The 19,985-nt window shown below is 42.6% G+C and overlaps 1 protein-coding gene across 1 annotated transcript in view; it reads right to left on the reverse strand.

Moving 5' to 3' along the window:
• The window catches only part of Prkar2a (protein kinase, cAMP-dependent, regulatory, type II, alpha), a 69,376-nt gene that overhangs the window by 37,053 nt on the left and 12,338 nt on the right, over positions 1-19,985 (reverse strand). Inside the window, exon 4 of the mRNA XM_005410362.2 lies at positions 676-711. Coding sequence (XP_005410419.1) covers positions 676-711 — 36 coding nt within the window. The remainder of the gene's footprint in view (positions 1-675; positions 712-19,985) is intronic.

Raw genomic sequence — 19,985 nt, forward strand, 5'->3', positions numbered from 1 at the left:
AAAAGACAAAAAGATAGGTAAAGCCAGACATGGTGGCACAGGCCTGTAATCCCAGCACTTGGGAGGCTGAGGCAGGAGGATCATTGCAAGTTCACTACAAAGTGAGCTCAAGGCCAGCCTGAACTGCATAGCAAGACCTTGTCTCTGAAAGACCAAGAAAAAAAGATAGATGAGCAAATGTAATGGTAGCTAATTCAGAATACCAGCAACAATACTTGAAAAAACAGTTTTCAGATGTCGTATAAACTTATAAACATGGAAAAATATTAATAACAAATACAAAGAGACATACCACACTAATATGGAAATGTAAAAATATAGACACACATGCTTAGAACTTAAACAAAAAATAAAGGAAATGCAAGTAATTTAACGTCTGGCATAACATCTTATTCTTGCTTTATTTTTACTTAAGAGATAAGTTTGTTTGTTTACTTATTTATTTTGCCTTTTTGAGACAGGGTCTCACTATGAGTTCAGGCTGACCTTGAGCTCACTTTGTAGCCCAGGCTGGCCTCGAACTCACAATGATCCTCCTGTCTCAGCCTCCCAAGTGCTGGGGTTACAGGTGTGCGCCACCACACCCGGCAAGGTAACTATTTTCACCTAAGGTATTCCGGAATGTAAAGTACCATAAAATACCATTTTAGTGGTGTGTATAAAGAAAACACATACCTGATACTCGTCTATTAAATCTGCTTGGAGCCGGAGCTGAAAAAAAAAACAAAGCAGCAGAATTTAGTTATCAATAAATTAGATGCCCCACTCTTAGCCTCCTGTTTTGTAAACATCTTTAACAACAGAACTAACTCCCTGAAAATTAAGTTGAGAAGAGAAATAAAATAAAATGAAGTTGAGGGTTGGTTCATACTCTTCCATATTCAACCACACATGATAATAAAAAGACAACACAGAAAATAAAATTATCTTTTTGAAGCCAGGATACATTCCTAGCACTCTAGCAGGCTGAGGCAGGAAGATCCCAAGTTTGAGCCCAGTCTGGGCAACTGAGACCCTGTCTCAGTACTGAAAAAACAGCTGGTGATGCAGCTTAGTGAGAAGTTCCTGGGTTCAATTCCCAGTACGGAAGGAAATGGGAACAGGAAAGGGAAAGGGAAAGAGAAAAGGAAAGGAAAGAAAAGAAAAAGACTGACTCTGAAAAAAAGCTCTTTCTAATAAGCCAAGTACAGTGCCACAGACCCACAATTTCAAGGTACTTAAAGTGGTAATTTTACTGTTTTCCTTCCAGTACTGGGCACCGAATCCAGGGCCTTCACACTGAGCTACATCTGCAGCCCTTTTTAAATATTTTTATTTTGAGAGTGTCTTGCTAAGTCATTAAGATGCTCAGGTCTGACTCAAATTTAGATGCTCCTGCCTAAGCCTCCCAGAGTGCTACAGTTACAGGTGTGCACCACCACACCTAGCTGACAGTTTCACTTTTGATCATATCCTTGTTCCATCTGATTTGTATCCTTCCAAATAAATAATAAGCCAGGCAAGATGGCACACGCCTGTAATCCCAGCACTTGAGAGGCTGAGGCAGGAGGACTGCTCCAAATTCAAGGCCAGCATGCACTACATAGTGAAACCTTGTGTACAAACAAACAATAAAGTTCTCAAATTTACTGGTAGTACTATGATATCAAGTAGTGAAATTTTCCTTTAATAGTCTTTAAAGATAACCTTCAGAGTTGTTCAATACTAACATCTAAATTCAGTTTTAAAGTAACTTAATGAGTATTACACTAAAATTGAAAATAAACTGGGCATGGTGACTCAGTCCTGTAATCCCAGCACTCAGGAAACTGAGAAAGAAGGATCACGAGTTTGAGGCCAGCCTGGGCTACATAGTGAGACCCTGTATCAAAAAAAAAAAAAAGAAAGAAAGAAAAAAAAAACAGCCAGGTGTGGTAGCGCATGCCTGTAATCCCAGCACTCGGGAGGTTGAGGCAGGAGGATTATTGGGAGTCCGAGACCAGCCTAGGCTACTAAGTGAGCTCAAGGCCAGCCTGAACTGCACAGCAACACCCTGTCTCAAAAAAAAACCAAAAAAACGAAAAAAAGAAAGAAAGAAAAGAATCATTAAGTTATACTTCCCACAGACATGGCAGGTTTTCTCTCAGAGGATCAATATATAAATCAGATCTTTTTTCAGTGCTAAGCAAGACTCTACCACCGAGCTAGATCCCTAGCCACTTTTTTTCAGACAGTCTTGTTAAGTTGCCCAAGTTGGCCCTCAACCTTCAATCCTCCTGCCTCAGCCTGCTGCATAACTGGGTCACCATATCTAGCTTGTATACAGTTTTTGTTTATCATCTTCAAAGCTTAACCTGAGTATTTTTATTTTTAGAAAATGTATGTAAGGTTGAAACTACAGCTGGACTTGCCTAGCATTCATGACACCCTGGGTTTTTCATCCCCAGCACACCAAAAAACAAAACAAAAGAGAGAAAAAAACACACACACACAAAATAACCCTTCCCATTCTTGAAAAAAGAGAAATTTCAGAATTTGTGAAAAACAAGTTGACGATGGCTTAGAGAGCCAAACAAAAAAACATGAGGCCTCGAATAAAAACTGGCCCAAAAGACAAGCATCATTTACCGTAAGACTATAATTACCTTCTCTTATAGCACAGACTCAAAGTCATGTGACTAAAACAAACACAATAATTCAAAAGACAAGCACAGCCGTTACTGATATACTGTACTTTACAACAGTCTCTCACTTCCTTCTCAATGAAAAAATGGGCTACGCAAAATTAATCCACCTACCAGGAAAACAAGACAATAAAGTCTGGCCAGCAAGTGTTTCGGGGGTTGCCCCCAATGCGCCACTTTTGTTTTATAATTTGGGAGGCTTCAGGAGACAGAGCAAAGGCCCCTGACTGCACGGAGCTGGCATGCAGGCTGGAGGGTGACTGAAGGGACTGTCCCTGAACCCTCCGAAACGCGGGTTTCTGTCACTCAGGTAGACAGGTCGAGTGCACACCACACCCGCTCGTGCTTCCGCTTATGCGAGTTCCATAATCAAGGAACCAAAGAATAGGACTACAAAATGTGAACTAGGAAACACAATGAAACAAGGGTGCTATCACAGAATATGTGAAGAGTTAAGCATCAAGATAACAGAACTAAAACAAAAAAATTACAGAACTATTACAAAATAGTATGTTTAACAGTATGTTAAGAGTTCGAGGCCAGCCTGGGCTACATAGTGAGTTTAAGGCCAGCCTGAATTACAGAGGAAGACCCTGTCTCAAAATTACAGAGGAAGACTCTGTCTCAAAAAATAAAAAAAAAAAGTTTAAAAATGGATGTTTGACAGTATGTTTAAAATAGTAGTATAAAAGGAATCAGAGGGGGCTAGGGATTTAGCTCAGCGGCACAGCACCTGCCTGACAAGAGCGAGGTCGTGAGTTTGATTCCTGATACCAGAAAAAAAAAAAAAAAAAAAAAAAAAAAAAGACTCAGAAGCATAAAGCAAAGAATATATGATTAAAAATAACCAAGCAGACTTGAAAAAAATTTTTAAAAAATATAGTCAATGAAAACACTGTAATGCCAGGTAGCCTCTCTCAGTCCATAACATTTAAAATGCTGGAAAAATCATTTTAAAATGTCACAACCCACAACTCATCAAAACTGTATGAATTTCTATCTATAAGTGTGATTCACAGGGGGACTGGAAAATACCAAACCTACAATATATGGAAATATAGGGGGTGCACCAAAAGTAATGTTAAGAGGAAAATTGACAGCTGTAAGTGCTTACATTTAAAAAGAATTATCTCAAAATATCCACTAATTGAATAAAAAGAGCAAAATAAAATGAAAGCTAGGAAAAAAGAGGAAACAATAAAGATCAAAGTGTCAACAAAACAGAGAAGCAACATAAAACTACAAGTCAGGTCTTTGAAAAGATTAACAAAACCCCTAGGGAAGACTGACCAAAAAACTACTAAAATAATGAAGGAAGGCAGGGACCTTTCTAACAATTATGTGGAGACAAAAAGGACTGTGGGGGCTGGGGATTTAGCTCAGCGGCAAAAAGCGCCTGCCTGGCAAGCGCAAGGTCGTGAGTTCGGTTCCTGGTACCAGAGAAAAAACAAAACAAAACAAAACAAAAAAAAAAAAAAAAAAAAAAAAAGGACTGTGGCACAAGTCCTGCGAGTCAGGGGTCGAGCCCGAGTCCCCCCAGCCCGGCCCCAGCCTCTGCCAAGGGTAACCTGGGGCCCCGCACGTGTGAGAACATGCAGTGGGGACTAAAGGCAAGAGCCGCAGGAAGACCAGCAGGGGACACGTGCCGCGCTGAGTCCCAGCGGCCACCAGAGGGTGCGCTCTCCTGCCTCTCCCGACCTGTCACAGACGGAGGCTGCCAGAGACCTGAGTCCTCTGCGGACAGAGCTCCAGCACCCGCCAGGAGGCACCGGTATCTCCTGTGCAACCCTCTCTTCACCAGTTGAGCTTCCGGGTGTTGGCACAGAAAGAAGTCTTGAGCGGAGGAGGCCAGGTGCGGCCTGGGAACTGAACTCAAAACTTGGGTCTTCTCACTCAAGTTGAAGCTGGATTTTGTAAACAGGCGAGTTCAACAGTAAAGGAATGGCCACTCTGCCTTTGGGCTCTGGGTGGCCCTGGCTCAGAGAATCTCTGTCCAGATCACAGGAAGATAAAGCTGGTGAGCTGAGGTCAAAGCGGCGGCCCAGGCCACACCTGCTTTTTCTCATGGACAAGAGAGGAATAATGAGTGGAGTGCTGCACGGGACGGAAAGCTGGAAGCAGTCCCTGCTTCGGAAGCCCCTCCCCGGCTGGGCCAAGTCCTAGGAGACCGCCCAGTGAGAGCGGGCACTGCTCTTCTCCGGGAGAGCAAAACCAGACTTTAGTCATGCACAGGTGGGAGGGACCATCTAGTGCTTCCCACCTGATCATCAGCCCAGTCACAGGTCAGTTCCCGGCAGATCTCCTATAAAGTCCACCAACCATTTTGCTGAGGAAGACATGGCCAACGCCAGGTGGTCTCATCCTTGCGAGATTTATTCCTTACATATATAGTTGTCCTTAGTTTGTATCACAGATCTTTCTCGATACATAAACAGAAAAAGACACAGAGACAGAGAGAACATGCTGGAGAAATTGAAAACATTTCAAAGGTGTCTCATTTTAAATTCGAATGTGATGGGCGTGGTCGCACACACCTGTAATCCCAGTACGAGAGAGGCTGAGGCAGGCCAGGCTGGGCTACATGGTGAGTTCAAGATCAGCCTGAACTACATAGCAAGACCCTGTCACAAAAAAAAAAAAAAAAAAAGAAAGAAAAAAGAAAAAAAAAGATAACAGAATCTTCATTATAAATGTCATAGGAAGTCACAAGATTCCACAGCTGTTGAAAAGGCTTGTAAGTCACTAAAAAGGCTCACAAATAAATAGCAGACACACACAAAGCTGGGATGAGAGCAGGCTGGCAGTACCGGCTGTACACAGTGTAGATGACAGCAGCGTATTAAAGGAGGGCCTCGTGTACACAGTGTAATGCTGTAAATGTCAAAGGCAGAATGCGAAGCAGATGTCAAGGCAGGCCCCTAAGAAGGATTAAAAGCAACAAAGGGCTTTCCAGGAAGGGCTGCCATCAGTAAGCGGCAGGACGCCAGCCCCCCACAGGCCGGGGGTGATAAAGTACCTCCGCACAGATGGAGTCGCCCTTAGGGGAGGAGTGTAAATCTCTGCGATGGCTGGAAACAAAAGTGACAGAAAATACTCACCAAGGGAGGACCATTCAAGGAGTCAGGAAAAGCCCCAGAAGAATGTGGGGCAACACACTTGGGGATAAGACCTAGCAGCATACTAGAGGGCTCACGACTGGCTCACAATTTTTAAAAAGAAAAGAATCTATTTCACCAAACAAATTCATTCTGCTTTCTTTGTGGATCAGAAGGGGAAAGAATGTTTTTTTTTCCTTCACTTTTTCTGTAGAACTGCATGCTGATTAAAGGAGACATACAGTAATCAAAGCTGAAAATAAAAGCTCCATTTGCCTTGCTGTAGTTTGCACTGGTTCATGTGAAGGTGGTTAGAACAAGGTCCACCTCACTGCGCCTTATCTTTTGTCGGTCTAGCATTTTACATTCATTTGCTCACACAAAGACTAATCTGACCTTCAGGAATCTGACCATATAACTAACACACCATATTTCCCCCCAAATAAGACCAGGTTTTATACTAATTTTTGCTCCAAAAGAAGCTAGGCGGCTTATTTTCAGGGGATGTCTTATTTTTTTCACATACCACAATCTGCATTTATTCATTTATCCATGCACAAAACTACATTTATTCATGTACAAAAATCCACATTCATTCAAATACAGACATGTCATCTCCTGGAACATCATCACAATGCTCTGTACCCCGAATTCTGGCCTGAATTTCTTGCAACTGTTTCCTGTAGTAAAATTCGGCCCCAGTCTCTCACGCCCAGCAACAGAGACCTCCTTAAATGAGCACTTCTTGTCCATGCAGCTTGCTCAGAGCTCACTGGCAGCACAGCTGTCAGTGATTTCACCTCATGAGTTCCTCACCCAAGCCACTGTTGGGGACCAATACAGAGTGGCCCTGAGCAGGATTTAATATTAACCAATTGGCTTTCCGTGTTCATTCGTGAGTTTTCTGAAGCTTAGGCACCTTGTCTGCCGCCCCAGTTAACTACAAGGAGACTGCAGCTGCAGGCATCTCACTCCTGCTGTGAAGGCCTTCCAGGAGATAACATAGTTCTCCTGATTGACATAATTTACTACGGGGAAAATTCTCCCAAGGTACTGTGAGATTCTCGGGTTTTCTTGAGTATCCTCCTCCTTTGTTTGAAAACCAAATATGGGCTGCCCAGAGCAGTCTTTAGCTAACTCAGAGAATACTGAAGCTGTAACAGAATTAGTCCCTCCTCGTGCCCTAAAATCAATGCTTTTGTCTGCATTTATTTAAGCCTTCGTCGTCCACTCACTTGGGAGACTGTAGGCCTCATCATCCTGCAATAATTTAGGGTTATTTGACCCGGTTTTTGATAAGCCACGACCTCCTACAGGCTGGGCTTCCCCAAGTTCCCATTCAATTAAATGCTAAGTGAAGACTAGGAGACAGGAGTGGCAACAAAAGTGACAGCTAAAAACATGCTCCACACAAAAGTGATGAAAAATTGCAGGCACCAAAATCAAAAAATATTTCTTTATTTCACAAGAGTGCATTAAGTTTATCCGTTACAACACATGATGTACTGAATTATAAATATTCATATCAGACACAACCATGTCTACTTGTTATCAAGTGTGCATATTATTTTGCATTGTGTCTGTACTCCGATTGGTCATTTGGGAATAAATCTCAGGTTCATCTGGCTGGGTGTGGTGGTGCACACCTGTAGTCAATCCCAGCACTCTGGAGGCTGAGGCAGGAGGATAACCACAAATTTGAGGCCAGCCAAGCTTACAATATGGAGTGAATATTGACTTCAAGACCAGCCTGGACTACACAGCAAGCCCATCTCAAAATAATAATAATTCTGTTTCTTCTTCTTGAGTTCATCTGTGTACATACACAGTTCACCTCTCATTCAAAAAGTACCCATGTGAGTACTTATAAATACTTAATTCTAATTTATATGATCATTTAAGTATTAATGTCAGTTTATTTATATTTAATTATACATTAGTATTATTATAATTCAATATACCCATCATGTATTGCAACAGGACTAAACATGTCCATCTGGCTGATAATCTTAACTGGGAGTCTTAATTTTCTCTCGTTGCTGGGATAAAATACCCGACACACAAAGATAAAGAAGGAAAGGCTTATTTAGCTCAGTTTGCAAAGGTTTCAGACCATAATCAGCTGGCTCCACAGCAGGGCAGCATGGCAGAGGGCTGACAGTGCATGGTAGCAGAAGACAGCAAAAGCAGCAAGAGCAAAAGGGGAGAGCAGCAGGCACCAAAAAAAAAAAAAAAAAAAAAGGGTATGGTCCCTTACCCACAAAGATCTTCTAGGGTTCAGCAGAGTAGTAAACAACAAAAAGCATAATGGTAGGATGTACTACAAAACAGGCAGGTACAGAGTGACCGGGACAGAGAGGGACAGGTAGAGAGCGGTGGGGGTTGGTCCTGAGCCTAGAGGAAGTAAGGTCCAAGCATGGCTGGGGCTAGAAGGAGAATAAGCCTGTGACTTTGGGAAATGAAAGGTGTATGCTATTTCATGAGTGTGAGCAATATCAGAAAGAGTTCAAGATTCATTCAGGGTGGAGGAATGAGAAAGGACCATTTTGGAAGCCAATCTGTGCACAGCAGCACTGGAAAACGCTGCACTAGCTGTTCCTCTGAATTTCCTAACTCTTCCAGCTGAGCGGGATGGACAGCACCAAAGATTCAAAATACTCCTTTTGTTGGATATGAATGCAAAGCCAGAAGTCTGCAGTCTGGCAACCAGGACTGATGGGAGAGGAAGTCTTAATTTGGGGGAGGGGAAATAACCCTCTTATTCTAAAACCAGTGAGTGGCAGGAAAGTCTACCCACACAGAATGCCTATCTTCTTACTTCGTGGATTCCCCATCTGCAGGCTCCCTGCTTAGTCCCAGTCAGATGGGAGACTCCAGAAAACAGGGTGTGAGGCTAGAACATGCTAACAAGGTAAAATTGGGCGGAATGAGTTGGAAACGTTCGGTATGAATGTGTCAGTAGTAAACACAGCACTTCTGTAACCATATGAAAGAAAGGGGGCAAGGGGAGTCATTACAGACTGGGGTTTTTTTATGTTTTGGGGTGGTCGGACACAAGGTCTCACTAAGTAGCCCAGGCTGGCCTTGAACTTGCTGCGATGATCCTCACTGCCTCAGCCTCCTGAGTGCTGAGATTACATGCCTGCACCACTATGCCTCACTTTATTTTTTATATATACTTTATTAGTATTTATTAACGTTTCAAAATACTGGGCTTCACCATGGTATTTTCATACATGCATATAACATATTTTGATCATATCTATCCCCCCATCACCCTCCTTTATACCTCCCTCTCCCTCCTACTATCGTTGACAGCTAAATTAGATAGAATTAATATGCAGTCAGAGAGCGACTGGGGCCTCAAGGAAATCAGTACAAAAAGACAAAGACATCAGAATTGTAGTCAGAGGCAAATCTGAAGCCTGCAACAGCCAGGCCTTCAAGATAAACAGTAACTTGAGTTACACTGTGATTAGCACCACCTGGTCCAGTGGGCCCAGACGGGTATCAGATGCATAAGTGGGTGACCAGAACACCTGGATCAATATTTCCCTGATGGCTGAGTGGTTGTGTCAACTTGAGAAGTTCAATTAAGAGGAGCTTAACTAAATCAGCTCAGCAAGTCCACACCCGAGGGTGGCTCGTCACCTGGACGGTACACAGGGGGAAAGGGAAGGACAGGTCTGCTTCTGTTCTTCTGAAGAGCTCCAGTCTTTGCCTTCAAATGCTGACTTTGAACCTCATCTCCTGGCTTGCAGTGCCTACTCCTTGGCTTCCATCACAGAGCCATCATTTCCTGATACAAACTCACATGGGACACTGCAGTGAGTGCAGTGAATTGTAAGGACTGAATTATAAGGCAATCGTAATTTCTTATACATTTCTGTATCCTGTGTTGTATCTGTTTCTCTACCAAAACACTGACTGATACAACTCCCATCCCTTTCCAAGTATTCCTTTGATCTTTGCATATACCCTTGCTATATGACTTGTTTGTCTATTGGATCAATATTAGCTAAGCAACTATACTTATAACCCTCTAGGTGACAAGTAGTTTGATTCACATGGTACTCCCATTGTGATTTTGCTATATAATTACCTTTGACAAGGTGTCAGCCATTACCCACTTGAGACCTCTCCTGGAAACCCAGGAGGTATTTTTCTCCCTGGTTCCTATAACATTATCCTAACTTCCTTCTTTGGTTCACAACTTCGTTCCTCAAACTTGTGAGACAAACTTGACACATCTGACATCCAACAGGTTGGGGGTTATATTTTTCTTGTATCATACCCTTATTCCCTTCCTCTTGGTAGACTGGACTTTTTTTTTTTTTTCTTTTTTTGTCTTTTTGAGACAGGGTCTCACTACGCAGTTCAGGCTGGCCTTGCACTCACTTTGTAGCCCAGGCCAGTCTCAATCTCACAAAGATCCTCCTGCCTCAGCCTCCCGTGTGTTGGGATTACGGGCATGTGCCACCACTCCTGGCCTGACTGGACTTTATAAAGCCCACTGGCTACAGTTAGTGGAGAAAGTAACTGATTTAAGTTAGATGTGTGGGTTATGAACAGGAAGATAACAGAGTCAAGATGAGGTAAAAATCTACACAATTTACTAACAGACTGTCTCAATGTTTGCTCTACAAATGTCAATCAAAAGGTATCCTTATAATTAAAAAAAATTCGTGATGGTGCATATCTGTAATCCCAGCATTAGGGAGGCTGAGGCAGGAGGATCGTTGCAAGTTCGAGATCAGCCTACAAAGTGAGCTCAAGGCTGGCTTAAACTGCATAGAGAGACCCTGTCTCAAAAAGAAAAAAAAAAAAATTTAAAATGGACATCTTCAATCTATAAATAAGGATGCTGGGCCGGGGATATAGCTCAGCGGCACAAGCGTCTGCCTAGTAAGCACAAGGTCCTGAGTTCGATTGCCGGTACCAAAAAAAAAAAGGATGCTGTCATAAATTCTAAAATTGTAAAATGTCAGTGTTATAAAGTACCTATGAGGTCGTCTGGTCCTGCTATGGCTGGCAGGCTTTATCTCACAAGGTAACTAACTGATGTCACCGATACCCGAGTCATCCTTGACTCCCTCCTCTCTTTCACTACTCAGACGGACTGCATTAACAACCCATCTGTTCTCCCTCCCACTCCCTCTCCTGGATCAGCCCACCAGGCACCACTCTCCGTGGTTAGAGTGAAGCACGTCATTTCCTGCAGGTGACTTGCAGCAGCCTCCAAACCTGTCTTTCCACTGCCAATTCTGCATAGTCACCACTCTGGTCTTAACATTTAAGATGATTTGGAAGTCTCTGTCAAAAATAGCAGGTGTGGGGGCAGGACTGGGGATTCCACTCAGGGCCTCCTGCAAACCAGGTAAGTGCTGTACCACTGAGTTACCTCTGAGTTACGCTGTGTAGTTCAGGGTGGCCTTGAACTCACTGTGCAGCCCAGGCTAACCTCCGACTTGCCAAGATCCTCTTGCCCCCGTTTCTCAAGTGCTGGGATTACAGGTGTTTGCTACCATACCTGGCCTTTTTGTTTATTTTGAGACAGTGTCTCACGAAATCACTATATGGCCCACACTGGCCTCAAACTTGTGACCCTCCTGACTCAGCCTCCATAGTAGCTGAGATCACAGAAGTATACCACTGTGCCCAGCTGACTCTGTCAACATTTTTTAGTATAAACTGCCTTTAACTCAGGAACATTTCCACTTCTAGAAATATGTTCTAAACAAAAAGCACTTATACACCCATAGATATATATATACACCACATACATATTTATGCAATATATGTATATAGTATGTATATATACACATCACAATCACTTAATGCAAAAGAAAGGACATACAAGAAAAGGTCTGGAAAAAAAAAGCCTATAATCCAAGCACTCAGAAGGCTAAGGCAGGAGGATTGCCACAAGTTTCGGGCCAAGGCCAGTCTGAACTACATAGTGAGAACCTGTCTCTAGACAAATAAAACAAAACTAAAAAACAATAACAACAAAAGGGAAACAAAAAAATTGAGTAGAAAAATAAAATAATCTAGAATGTAGCTCAATAGCAGAGTGTCTGCCTAACATGCAAGGCCCTGGGCTCAATCCCTAGCACCACAAAAAAAAAAAAAGGAAAAGAAATATTGGTACAGCTAGAGTACAAAGCTCTCTTGCAGCCATTAGAATGGACGTAATAAACCTATAGTAACATGGAAAGACACTCAAGATATATTTCAAAATATAGTACACTGTTATGAAAAAGTTTTGAAAATTGCTCAAGTACAGCATACTATAATCCTAATTCCTATAAATCTTATTTGAAATCAAATTAATACATGTCAAATTTAAAATGTGAATAGACTGCAAGACTTACAGCCACGAAACACAGTAACAAAGCACAGAAGTTGTCTAACCTGTCTCTCCTTCCTCCCACCTTCTGCTCCCCAAGGGCAACCACATGAATTATTTTGGTCATTTCTCCTATGTGCTGTATTTCTGAGTAGCACACAGTTACAGTGCTAGTCCTACTTCACTCTTAATTATCACTGACTCCGAACTCCAGATGAGAGTAAGAAGAAAGCTGGCAGAGTAGGACAGGGCAGCCTGGAAGCCCTGACTTCATAAAGCTCCTGTCTCCTCGCCCTCTCTATCACCAAATGAGGCCCTTTTCGCCTGGACAAGCCACCCCCCAGGAATCTCCATGTGTTCAGCTTCCTGGAAGTTCTCTGAACCCTGTCCTTTTAGGTGTTTAGGGAGACTTCACTGCATAGCTCATGTCAAGAGACTGGGAGGGTATATTAGTCAGCTTTTTGTTGCTGGGACCAAATTTCTGACATACACAAGAGAAAATGTTTACTTTGGCTTACCATTTCAGGGTTCAGTAGGGTTAGCTGCCTCCAAGGCAGAAATGGCATGGTGGGGGAAAGTGGCTCAGCTCACAGCAGCCAGACATCAGAGAAGGAACAGGGAGAGAGGAAAGGGCCGTAGATTAGACGGACTTTTTAAAGGCACACCCCAGTGACCTACTCATGCCCACTTGGGCCAACCTCCTAACAGGCATGCGGCAGTGCACTTATCAATGGGCCAGTTCATGATCAGTTAGTTTATGGTCTCCAGACCCCACTTCCGAACACTGCTGCACTGGGGATCAGGCCCTCAATGCTTAAACCTTAGCAGTGGGGAAACCCAGCAAGGCTGCTTGGGTTTTCTTGGCTGCTCTGTGCAACGTTTCTTCCCCCAGGTATGGGACAGGACCCTTTCTGACCATCTAGGTCAGAGAAAGCTGGCAAAGATTAGTGTCTGTAACCTGCTTTGGGGAAGAGAAATACTGGTTTCTACAGTCTTCCCAGGAGAAAGAGTTAGCCAGGAACCCAAGACAAACCAAACCAGACATAGTCATAGCACATTTGCTCACTGCTTGTCTAAACAGACTTCAAAACTCAGTAACAAACCACAAACTGCAGGATAAAGCTCTGGAACACACAGCAGTTCTCAAATTAATAGAGGAGGGCCCAATGCCCGTGCCATTTTGTAAGTGTTCCCAAGATGCTCTGTCTTCCTACCTTGTTGGACTAAAACCACCAAGAGTAGCCAGAACCCTCTAATTTATGACACAAGTAGTGTCTGAATGAATTAATTCACTATTTGACCTATTATGTGGTAGAACACTGTATTTTACCAAGAGCAGAAATGTGAAACTTACCTTCTAAGGGGAAAAAACAAAAGATGTGATATCAGGTTACCATAAATACAACAGCTGATCAAAAATTAGTATTTAAATAAAAAAATTATTACAGTAAAGAGACACATTGCCATGAATCCCCTTAGTGTGCTCATCCTTGCTTTGAACACACTTATCCCATCATTCTTGCCACTTCCTGAACCAGCTCTGGAAGTCCTCTTTCATGAGTGCTTTTATGAGGTGAACCAAAAACAGTAAGTGCTGCTGCTGCACGCTAGCCAAAGGAAAGGTGGGCTCATAAAAACATCACAGTGTGTCTTCATCCATTTTATTCACCAGATCTAGCACCATGAGCTATCTGGCTCTTCCCCAAAGTCAAAATGACAATGAATCCCAGCATTTGGGAGGCTGAGGCAGGAGGATCATTGCAAGTTCAAGACTAGCACGGGCTACAAAGTGAGCTCAAGGCCAGCCTGAACTGCATAGCAAGACCCTGTCTCAAAAAGACCAAAAAAAAAAAAAAGACAATGCAAAGTAGACATTTTTAATTGATTCAGGACATCAAGGCAGCCACAAGAGCAAAATAAAGACACTCACCTAACAAAGAAAAGGTAGAATTAGGGAGCAGAGTGAAGGAGACATAAAAGTCTGCTCTAGCCAAGAGAGGTGGCATACACCTATAAATAATCCCAATACTCTGGGAGGCTGAAACAGGAGGATCACAAGTTCAAGTCAAACCTAGTCAGCACAGCAACTTAGTGAGACCCTGTCTTAAAATAAAGAAGGGTTGGGGATGTAGCTCGGTGCAAAGGCCCTGGGTTCAATCCTCAGTACAGAAGAAAAACAAAAACAAAAACCCGGTAACTGAGTTCTAGCCAATAGGGTATGGGTAGAAGTAATGTTGCCAATTCCAGGCTGGTCCCTAAAAACCCTCCCAATGGGATCTTCCAATCTCTTCCCTCTTCTTTCAAACAGATGCATAGGACCCATCAGGAGACTAATACTCCAGAGCCTTTCCCAGACAGGATGTTCTGAGAGAATTAAACCTAAAAATAATTGGAGTAAGTATTCCCTCAATTTCCTCAAGGTGGGAATAAAGCCAGCTCCATTCCTGTAAAGTAGGGAGAGGTTATCTCATTATACACAATAGGTATCTTAGGGTATAGTTCTCTTCCTTGAAATTCCAGTTGAGACGATCTAAGGGATTAAAGAACCTGGGTCCTCGGGGCTCCAAGAAGAACTCGACAACTGCATTCATCTGCTACCACTGTTAAAAGCCAGGCCATCTCAAGAGGAACTGCCCTAAGAGGCCCCATGGGCCATGCCCTGCATGCAAAGGAAACCACTGGAGATCAGTCTGCCCTCTGAGGTGGAGGCCCCCGAGCTCAGACCCATGCTACCAGTTAGTCCAACAGGAATGAGAGGGCTTGGGGCATGGTCTGCCTTCTCCCTCTGGCCAGACCGTCATCTCCATCGAGGAGTCCTGGGTAATCATGACTACGGAGGAACAAGAAAACAGCCTGTTGCTAGTCACAGGTGCAAGTCTCTCAGTCCTTCTTTTCAATCCTGGCCTTCCTTCCAGCCATCATACCTCAGTGAAAGGAGTCACTGGTGAGGAGGTAATATGCTATTTTTGACAACCCTTAGGCTGTAACTACTTATTACATCCTTCTTGCATATCTCTGTCTTCCTGAGAAACCATTTTGAAGATACCACCACGTATTACAGCAGCCATTGATATTTTCCTACTAATCTATCCATAACTGTGTTAAGTTTGTAATGTTCCTATCCTATTTCATAATGTATGTTTATTATTATGTGTTTCCTACAACAACCATTGAGAATAGTTAATGATTTTTCAATAGGTCACTCATGTATAGCTCTATTTATTTTCTTTAGAAGCCTCTTTGAAGATATCAAAGTATAGCACAACAACTCTTGATAATCTCCTACCTCTTTTGTCTCTAACTCACTATTATTTGTCTGTTTTCCTGAGAAACTATTTTGTAGATAATAATATGTAAAATGATAACCATTGATAATTTCCTACCATTTTGTCTGTAATTTGCTAAGTCCCCCCTATTATTATGTTATCCTTCTTTTATTCTTTAAAATAAAAAAAAATAAAAAATAAAGAACCTGGGTCCTAAATGAGCACATGGAACAGAGACCTAGCCAAGCTGATGCACTTTGGACCGCGACCTGAGCAAGAAAAAACAAAACAAAACCAAAAAGTCCACGTACAGCAACACACCTATAAGCCCAGCACTCTGGAAGGCTGAACTAGGAGGATCAAAAGTTTGACCACAGCCTGGGTAACTCGGCAACTTAGTGAGACCCTGTCTCAAAATAAAAAATAAAGGGCTGGGTATGTAGCACAGTGTAAAGGCCCTGGGTTCAATTCCCAGTACCAGAAGTGGGGGAAAAGCCTATACTCAATAAGACAGGTCATAACAGTAAAAGATTATAATTCATAACAATGCATGAGGCCATACTGATGTATACTAATACATATGTGGGTAAGAAGGTATGATGCTTTAGCTCGACTGTCAATGTGACTGGGTTAGGAGACCCACGCCTGGGTCACGGGGCAACACACACACCTGTGGATGTGCTATTCGGATAAGGGCCTGTGGGAGGAGGTCCGGGAGCTGTCTTCCCCCGGTTTTACTTCCCAGTGCCATAAAGGGAGCAGCTGCGGTTAGGGGTGGTGGCACATGCTGCAATCTCAGCACTCAGGAGCTAAAGCAGGAGGATCACCAAGAGTTCTAGGCCCAAACTCGCTCTGCAGAACCTTTTTCTTTTGCTAACTCCAGTAAAACTTTGCTACTATTTGTGCTTGCCTTGACCAATTATTTGCTCAGGACAGAAAGAATCTAGAAATCACCTCCAAAAGGAGACCCCAGCACCCCAAACCCAGTAACAGTGCTAGAGTCAAAACCCAGGCCCTTACATACACTAGGCATGTGCTGTACCACTAAGCTATACTCCTAGGCCCTAGTTATCTTTCCTTGTATTTCAAAAAAGAAGTTAGTTTTATCATTAATATTTCTCTTGCTTTGCCTCTTCTACCTTTCCCTTATTCCCATCCAAAATCCTCCTTGTGCCCAAAATAGGAACAATTTCACAGCCTCTCTCTGTGTACCCACTGCCCCCTCTATAAATTCATAATGAAAACGTTCTGGGCACACCTACTGGTTTTTGTCACGAACTCCTGGAAGACAGACATTCTGTCAAACTAACCTCTAAATCTCAGCTTCCAGCCCAGGGCTTAGCACCAGGTGGATTTAGAGTTTACTGACAGGATGCGTAAGTAGTCCCAGCCCACCTTGGGCCTGCAGGAAATCTCTTAACAGCAGCACAGTATAGCATCAAAGCAATGGTCACTTAATCTAACCTCTCTCTTTCCTGGGCACACAGAGCAAGTTTACTAATGCAAACTAAAAAGAGCACCCTACTATAAACTCTTAAGTATTAACACATTATTATAGGGAGAGAAAGAAGGCACAAAAGAATCAACGTTTAAAAAACAGAAACAATGCAAGCATGGCTACCGAGAGAAAAGATACTTGCAAGCGCTGGAGCCTGGGAGTCCCAAATGAGCATATAAATCATTTTTTGAAAAATCTTGGGCGTGGTGGTGCACGCCTATAATCCCAGCACTTGGGAGGCTGAGGCAGGAGGATTGTTGTGAGTTCAAGGCCAGCCTGGGCTACAAAGTGAGCTTACAGTCAGCCTGAACTGCACAGAGAGACCCTGTCTCAAAAAGACCATAAGAAAAAAAAAAACAACTCTCCTCAGCTGGGTGTGGTGGTGCATGCCTGGAATCGCTGCACTTGGGAGACTGAGACAGGAGGACGGCGAAAGTTCAGGCCACCCTGAGCTATATAAAGGAGTTGAAGGCCAGCCTGCACTACACAGTGAGACCCTGTCTCAAAAATATAAAAAGTCTTCCATTGAAGTGGGTTTTTTGTTGTTGTTGTTATGTTTTTGCTTTGTTGTGGTGTTTGTTTTAGACAGTCTCACTAAACTGTTCAGGCTGGCCCAAATTTGCAATCCTCCTCCCTCAACTTCCAGAGTAGTTGGGATTATAGGCATGCACTATGGCTTTCTTTGAAAAATACAAGCATTTAGAGCTTGTATTTTGTACATTAATGAGAATCCTCTAAGTACATAAATGTTATAGTTTAGAAGAGGGGAGAAGTCACTTTTCATTCCCAAATGCATGAGTTATCCATAAACATGAACACACTCGGGAGCAATAGCACCTAAACACTCTGCCTTCCGATTCCCTCTGCCCTCATATAAAGGTGTGAAGAGCAGGTCTATCTTCCTCCACACACAGGACACAGACAAGCACCACTCATATCCAAAACATCCTTTCCAGCAGAAGAATCAATCTGTTAAAACAGAAAGCCAAAAATCTAACTTAACAAAGAGTTTTTCCTGTTTTGGTATAGTTTTTGTTTTTTTTTTTTGAGACAGGGTCTTGCTGTGTAATTCAGATTTGCCTTGAATGCACTCAAACTCGTAGGAATCCTTTTGCCTCAGCCTCCTGAGAGCTAGGACTATAGGCATGTGCCACCACCGCCAGCCAATAAATAGTTTTTTAATTTTGTAAAACAATAATGGGGGTTGGGCACATAGCTCAGTGGTACAGCACCTGGCTGGCAAGCATGAGGTTGTTTGATTCCCAGTACCAAAACACAAACAAACAAAAAATAATGGTAATTTACTGGGGATTTAAATACAAACTTAAAATCTCTAATACGTTCTAGTTTCTTTTGTGCCTTTCTTTAGATTAAGAATTTTCATTATTACATGTCTCTCTCTACCACCTTATTAATCATATAGTCTCATCTTACAGTGATTTTTCATGGATCAAATTCTTTGTACAATGAATACCTGTCATCTTTAAATGACAAGAGCTGTACCACCAACTTTTAATCTAATTACCTTTTATAATATAAAAGTCCTGGCAAGCGCAAGGTCCTGAGTTCGGTTCCTGGTACCGGAGAAAAACCAAAAAAAAAAAAAAAAAAAAAAAAAAGGGGCTGGGGATTTAGCTCAGCGGCAAAAGCGCCTGCCTGGCAAGCGCAAGGTCGTGAGTTCGGTTCCTGGTACCGGAGAAAAACCAAAAAAAAAAAAAAAAAAAAAAAAAAATATAAAAGTCATTCATTCATAGTATTTGACAAGACTTTGCAGAACAAATTTAAGTCTAAAAATTAAAACACTTCCAGTCAAAAGATGGGCTTGGGGCTGAAGATACAGCTCAGTAATAGAGGTAGCAAAGCCAGGCGCTGGGGTCAATCCTTACAACCAGAAAAAAAAAAAAAAAAAAAAAAGATGAAGAAGAGGAGGTTTGCATCCTAGCTTCAGAACCTGAACTTCTCTGAACTTCAGTATTCTCACTAACTCAATGATAGTGCCTCTCACCATAAATGACCGAAGCATGAACTGAACGATCCTCTATATGAAGGTAAGGAAGGGTAAAATGTTAGCTAGGGATATCAGCTTTATGGAGAGAGTGTTTCTCAAAATTATATATCTTTAAAAGATTATTAAAGCTGGGCGTGGTAGCACACACCTGTAATTCCAGCACTTGGGAGGCTCAGGCAGGAGGATAGTTGTGAGTTCAAGACCAACCTGGGCTACAAAGTGAGCTCAAGGCCAGCCTAAACTGTATAGCGAGACCCTCTCTCAAAAAGACCAACAAAATAAATAAAAGATAGTTTTAGCCAGGTGTAGTGGTGCATACCTGTAATCCCAGCACTCAGGAGGCTGAGGCAGAAGGATTACAGTGAGTTTGAAACCAGCCTGAACTGCATATCAATATCTTGTCTTTAAAAAAAAAAAAGTTGTTAGCGTCACATTTTTTGCAGCTATTTTATCCTGGATAGCCTATTCAACAATCTTTGGTTAGTTATAATACTTTTGTCTCTCATTGTGTTCAAGTACTACACCAACTCTTTAAAATACATCATCACATCGAATCCTTACAAAAACCCTGTCACCATTCCATTGTGTAGCACAGGTAAGTGAGTCACAGGCAACTGAGGTCAAGCCACAATTTGATTTATCTAAACTTAACTGAGTAAGTAATGGTGTGAATAAATAAAATGCTCATTTTATGTTTCTGAAATAAATTCCACTATTCCATTATTTAGTTATACAGCTAAAGTGATACATCAGAATCTCTGCCCCAGTTTCTTCCTCTGGAGGGATCGTGATGTCACACTGTCTGCCTGCATGTTGCTGCCCCACCAGAAAATAAGCTCCTACAAGCTCATCCCCTGTCCTAGCACTGAGCGGAGTAAGCATCCTTCGAACTAACCCCGGAAGGGGGAAGTGAGGCTTGACGGCCACACCTAAGAGTCCATCCACTTTCCCCTTCTAGCTACATAGCCAGAGGTAACTCTTCAGAGTAGCCTCTCCCAGACTTGAAGTCTTCGTGGAGCCTTGTTCCCAACCCAGTCCCATTTCCAACGTGGCCAAAACCACGGTATGTGATTGAGGCTGGCCAGATTACAGTGTTCTCACTACCA

Source organism: Chinchilla lanigera, unplaced genomic scaffold (genome assembly GCF_000276665.1).
Source record: "Chinchilla lanigera isolate Chin_1 unplaced genomic scaffold, ChiLan1.0 scaffold00131, whole genome shotgun sequence".
Taxonomy (NCBI): domain Eukaryota; kingdom Metazoa; phylum Chordata; class Mammalia; order Rodentia; family Chinchillidae; genus Chinchilla; species Chinchilla lanigera.